Genomic DNA, 6,148 nt, shown 5'->3' on the forward strand with positions numbered 1-6,148 from the left:
GTGGAGGGTTTCTTTGATCAATAATTCCAGGTCAGTGTTAGACTTGCAGAGAATAGAGAAATTTGATTGAAAATGTATAAAGACTGATGTAAATTCATTTTATTCTGCTTTAGATACTGAAGATGGAACCTGATAGAATTCTGAAACGTTTATCCATGTCCCCTTTTTGTCAATAAACAATGTTATATATCATAAGTGTCGTAATCTTGATTATAATCAAACTTCATTTTCCTTCGAACATGTCGATTGCTAATGCATTGTAAGAGTTTTAGAACCAACTTTTATATTTGTGGTAATTTTGAAGTTGTAATATTAAAAATAATAGCATACTATATTTGTTTTTGATACACTTATTCTATTGTTTTGAATTTGATGTAAGAAAACTATTGTAATGTACTTATTTTTCAGCTGTGCATAATGCAGAGCGATACCACTGATGATGAGTTACAAAAAGAGTGTACAGTTGCACTAGCAGTGATGGGCCAAGCAGTTTTGCAACTAGAAGTGTTGGAAGCTGCTATCAGTACTATGAAACAGGTAGGAAATTAGTTTCCTTTGTACTTTTAGTGTTCTTTTGTCAATGTTTAAGGACAATAGAGTTTTCTGCATGTCTTCTGTTATCATTAAGTAACATGAGGCTTCTTGACTCATCTCTTACATTAGCTTTTCATAATACTATTATGTTATTCAAATTATTTAAGTGTCTAAGCAGTTAGTCCTTTACTCGTATGAGTGACTGAGAATAGAAAGAACTTTATATCCTTACCATATTTAGAAATTATGAAGGTAACAAACAATAGTTGAAGAAAGAAAATAATTACTTCATTGTAATTTGGTACTATTTTGATTCAAGCATAATATTGAAGAATACAACTTATTGAGAATCTACATTCTAAACCAGTATCAAGTTTGTAAACTATAAGTTTATAAAATTGTTCTATTCACCTTAAGTTATTCCTTGCCCAACACACCATATTTTGACAAGGCATGAAAAATATGGCAACTTGAGGTATAAAATATATGCATCATAAAGGTTAGCACTTTGCACATGTTTCTTTCTATTTGTGTGGTTGCATCTTCTACTTACAATCAAAGAAAAAATATAACTTCTCTGCTATCTATAATTACATTATTATTTTAGTAAGGGAGTTTATTATGAAGTAGTATTGATTTTCTTGTCACATAATTAGTCAAAGTGTTTATATATATGCTATAATGTTTAAAGGATTTTGTATTGTTGAATTATGATACCCCAATACTCATGTATATTTACCAACTGATATTTTACATCTTGTATAATTGTTCTTCCTATCTTACTTTAGGTTTAGAAAGATACATAAACCAACAAAATTTCCCCATTTGTTACTCAACCATAATCTTAATTTAACCTTTTTTTTCCTACCACTCGTAGCTCCACTTTGAGGAACCATGCTTATTTTCAATTATTTTTGATACATTTACCTTATTATCATGTAAAGTTATTAATAAGTTCCTTCATGGGAACACTGGGAACAACAGTGCAAATAGTTACCGAAACGGCCATGCATATAACATGATGTTTATGAAACAAAATGCTAAAAGTTTACATCTCAACACTCACAAGAAAATGACATTTACTAACCATTCATCATACTTGTCTTTACACATAAACGTCCAGAGCAACCAGTCATGTGAGATCTTTGCATTGCCATAATATAAATCAGGCACAAGGTGTTTTTTCATTTATTTCCACTAACTGATCCATAGACTCACAAAACAAGTAACAACATAATTTAGTTTAGTGATGAGATAATTCTAAAGCAGTTTCATTTCTTTATGTCTTTGTAACTTTCTAAACAAAGTTCCTAACATTCCAATGACTTCTTTTTTCCCACTCAAGTTAACTTGTTATAAGTGTTGTACACATCAGTAGAATGTCTTTTTATAACTGATGCATAATTTTTTAATGTATTTTACATTAAATCATAAGAGGATGTCAGTTGGAAAGTTGTTAAGCCTATCATTTTGATACTTTGTAGAATCATAACTCTTACAAAAATTAATAAATAATTCTGATAAAGGCTTGCCATGAAACATTACTCCTAGATAGTTAAAGTGGTATCAATAATTAATCTCAAACATAAAGGAAAAGCATATGATAGTCAAAATACATCAATTTTTCACATGATAATTTTGGCAGGAAAATGGTTAAATATTACTACAACAGATTGAGGACACTTTACAAATTCACTTGACAGACTTACTTCCTTGAACCACTATGCTTGATTTTTTGTTTCAAAAGAAAAAAGATATCAAGAATTTTTCTCTGATGATAATGCTTGTGCTAGTGTATCAATAAAATCACATCAACTACAGATGTTTTTTCTTCATTTTCCTTAATATGCCCATGACTAACACAAATGTTATATCTGTTGGTTTCTTTTGGCATTTACTGTAGACTTTGTTGAGCTAGGCATCTTTTAGCTTTTGTGAAGTAGTTAAAATAAAAACATAATTAAAAAGAGTTTTGATATTTGAAAAAAAAAGATGACACAAAAGATTTATCAGGTAACCTGTAAATGATAAAATAATGGGATATATACATATTTATTAACATTTAATGCATTAAGTAATTATGACACAGTTATAGTTAATTTTAGATAATAATAATGCTATTATTAGTAGCAGTCCCACGTTTGATACAATTACCAGTTATTTGTTAGTTCCTTTAAAATTGCCAGATAAAATAAAAACATTGTCTTTCAAAATCATTTTGAAAAGTTGTTTTAATGTCAACAGCTTTTTCTCATGATTTGTGTGTTGTGTACCTACCAAATGGAAGGAAAGATGTTGTAATCATTCTCTTTTAAAAAAGTTGTTATATTGTTGATAGTTCTAATAGTTATATGCTAAATATATTTAGGGATAAATTATCAATGCTAACTTCTTATTGAATCAAGCTACCAAATAGTTCTGAACTAAATATCAAATTATATAACTTATAATGATTATAATGCATTGTTTCATCAGTTGGGTACCTTTGTTGTTAACGATAGTTTCAACCATAAACCCAATATCTCACAAGATTCAGCTAGCCCTGGAGGCATAGGTTAGTCCTAAGTTCATACACTAAGCTAACAGTGCAGAAAAATCATTATAAAACTTGGAAATAATAGAACATAAAAGTAGAAATATTAAATTCTCTAACCAGTGTCCACACTGTTGTAAAAGTTTCACTTGTTAAGACCAATGACCTTGGTAAGAACTAACACACCATTGTAAAAGTTATACTTGCCAACTTAGTAGATTTAAGTTGGTACTAAATCTATCAACTAAGCTAACAATGTGAAATAATATTTATTATCAACTTTATAAAAAAGAGATGATAAAATTGAAATTATTATTATGTAGAATAATCACTGTAGTAAAATAAAAATCAGTGATAATAATAATTACCAATAAATTTTAGACATAGTTATCATTAAAAGTAGATTTTATATTATGTTGTCAGACAGGGTCATTTCTTTCAGTCCTTAACACTGCCACCATAACAGTTGTGCTAGATGTAGAAAAAAGTTCTGTAATGTTTATATATATATTTTAGTCTACACAACCATCTGAAGTTGCTACAGTTCACATAAGTTGTCCCATTCTTTACACTTGTGTAATGATTTACCATAAAATATTAAACAAACTTGTGTTACTTAGAAGTGCATAAACCTTTTACACAAACATCCCAATTGAAAGAATAGTTACCAAATAATAAAAAAAAAATCACTGTTACTCACACAATATCAAGTGTAAGGAATCAACCGTTTGTACTTTTTTTTTGTACTTAAGTAATATATTCTTGTTTTTAATTTTTTGTGTAATTAAACAGTATTGCAAGTTTCTTGTCAAATTGTTTTGGTAGTTAAGCAGTATTGTGTTGTTTTGGTATTTAGATAACTGTGATAAAAAGCATTTTATGGTTTTAAACAAGCCTTTTTTTGTTATGTTGACTAAATATTACTCCATCAAATGTAAATAGTTACAATATCAGATTATTGGTGTAATGGAGTTTTACAATTCCAATTTGTTTATTAATCTTAGGTTCGTGAGAGCAATTCTTGGCATGCTCGGGTTGCAGCCTTGTCTTACCTACAGGTCATGGTATTTTCCAACCTCTTCATGGTGATGCACCAGCCTCAATGGGTAGAGGAAATCACAAAACTGGTTGTTAGTTTGTTGGAGGATGAGAGGGTTGAGGTAGGTGCACAAACTCTTATAAAGGTTATGATGCTGTTTTCAAAGAAGAAAATCAAATGCTGTGTACAAAAATCACACCTGTAAATAGACTTTTATCAGAGCTCTGAAATGCCTTTAAAGAATGAACCAGGTTCATTTTTATAAAGTGCCTTTATGGGTTAATGATACTAAGTGTAAAAGAAACATTTTTAAAACACTCGATGTAATCACCTGTTACTAGATGTATTAAACTTGTATGTATGTTTACTGATCAACAAAGAATCTTATAAATTATTTGAATGAGTTTATCATATAAAAAAGAAATATGTATGTGATTGAGTATATTTGTTGCATCATAAATATTCATCATGGACACTAGAATCATAGATGTTATAAACTGAACAGTTGAAGTTTCTCCTCATTTATAAAAAATCTGTACAACTATAGTTTAATTTTTTTACCTTTGAGTTTATAGGTATATGCTATTGCTTTATATAAATAACTTTACAAACTCAGAAAATTCCTAAACCATTTAAAAAGAATAAGAAAATGATTTATAGTTCTATGAAACGATTACTTTTTGATGAACTTGCTCATGGAATAATGAAATCAAACTACAATGTTCAAAATTGGTATTACATACATTTTGTTATATATATATATATAACAAAAAAGCTGGCAGAATATTATTTAACAGATTGTCTTTGATGTTGTTTTTAAATATTGCATGAGATGTATACATTTTATCTTAAAAGTCACAAATCCCATATCCATATCCTGCATGAAAACTTTGTTAATGATTTTAAGCCTTTTTATTTTACAATACCCTGTCCCCAAATACTGTATAAAACCTTGTTAATGATTTGAGGTTTAATGGCTGTTATTAGTGAAACATTTTCAGCTGAATTTCTGTAGCTATGTGATTTATTAGAAGACTTAAATTGTTTCCACATGTATTGTATATGGGAAAATTTTTTAAACATGCAAGCAAAGATAGTATTTAATGCATAAACTAATGAAACATTTTTTTTCTTGATAAAAGTTTGAAAAATTGTGATAGGCAACATGTGTATGTGAAATTTCACCCAGTTTTCACTGTATATGATATGAGGAAATGCTGGAAGCCATTTTTCTTTTTAATCAAACCTTCCTGCACAAATTGCATTGTATACATCTGTTGCTGAAGTTTATGTACTCCATAATTGTATGTATAAAATATTATGTTTCAACCTGAGCTTTGTGTACTTGACAGTAATTGAATCAATGTTTGAAATGTACAATTAAACAAAATTTTCAGAAAGAAAATCCACTGAAAAGCTGTGATTTCTTCAAATATAGATAATGCTTGTATAATAGATTGAAATTGTAGAATGCTATAGCTATCAAAGAGGGTCTGTAGTCCTGTATGTAATGAAACATCTCATGTAACTGCATCAAAAGAGAGAGAGTCTTTAGCCCTGTATGTAATAAAACATCTTATTTGACTGGAGACTTTTTGTTTTTAGTATGTACTTTTTGGTTGAATACTCTTCCACAAAATTTAAACATGTAAAAAAACTTGTAATTCAATGTAGTGTTTTATCACATTCAGTAAACCTTAGAAACCTTTTTCTTGTATTTTTTATGCTTTATTACAACATGAAGGTAGTTTAACTTGCAAATAGAAAGAAATATTTTACAGGCTTTCAACTAAAACTTGTTTAATATATAGCTTATAATATGCTTTCAACTGCTAATTGTTGAGCCTATAGCCTTTTCAGTAGGCTTTCAACTGCTACTTTGATTCTGTAGTTTGCTGAGTAGGTTTACAGTTGCTATAAGTTAAGGCTATAAATTATGAGTAGGGTTTTTAAATGATGCTTATGAGATAAGTTTATAGCTTATCAGCTAAAGCAGTGGTTTTCAAACTGTATTCCATGGAACCTCACAAAGGGACACCAGG

At 28.9% G+C, this 6,148-nt stretch overlaps 1 protein-coding gene across 1 annotated transcript in view; it reads left to right on the forward strand.

Moving 5' to 3' along the window:
* Window positions 1-6,148, forward strand: part of LOC106461174 (proteasome activator complex subunit 4-like) — a 119,936-nt gene that overhangs the window by 104,386 nt on the left and 9,402 nt on the right. Inside the window, exons 35-36 of the mRNA XM_022388036.1 lie at window positions 409-537; window positions 4,072-4,227. Of these exons, the coding sequence (XP_022243744.1) occupies window positions 409-537; window positions 4,072-4,227 (285 nt within the window). The remainder of the gene's footprint in view (window positions 1-408; window positions 538-4,071; window positions 4,228-6,148) is intronic.

The sequence above is a fragment of the Limulus polyphemus genome, unplaced genomic scaffold, assembly GCF_000517525.1.
Source record: "Limulus polyphemus unplaced genomic scaffold, Limulus_polyphemus-2.1.2 Scaffold909, whole genome shotgun sequence".
Lineage (NCBI taxonomy): Eukaryota > Metazoa > Arthropoda > Merostomata > Xiphosura > Limulidae > Limulus > Limulus polyphemus.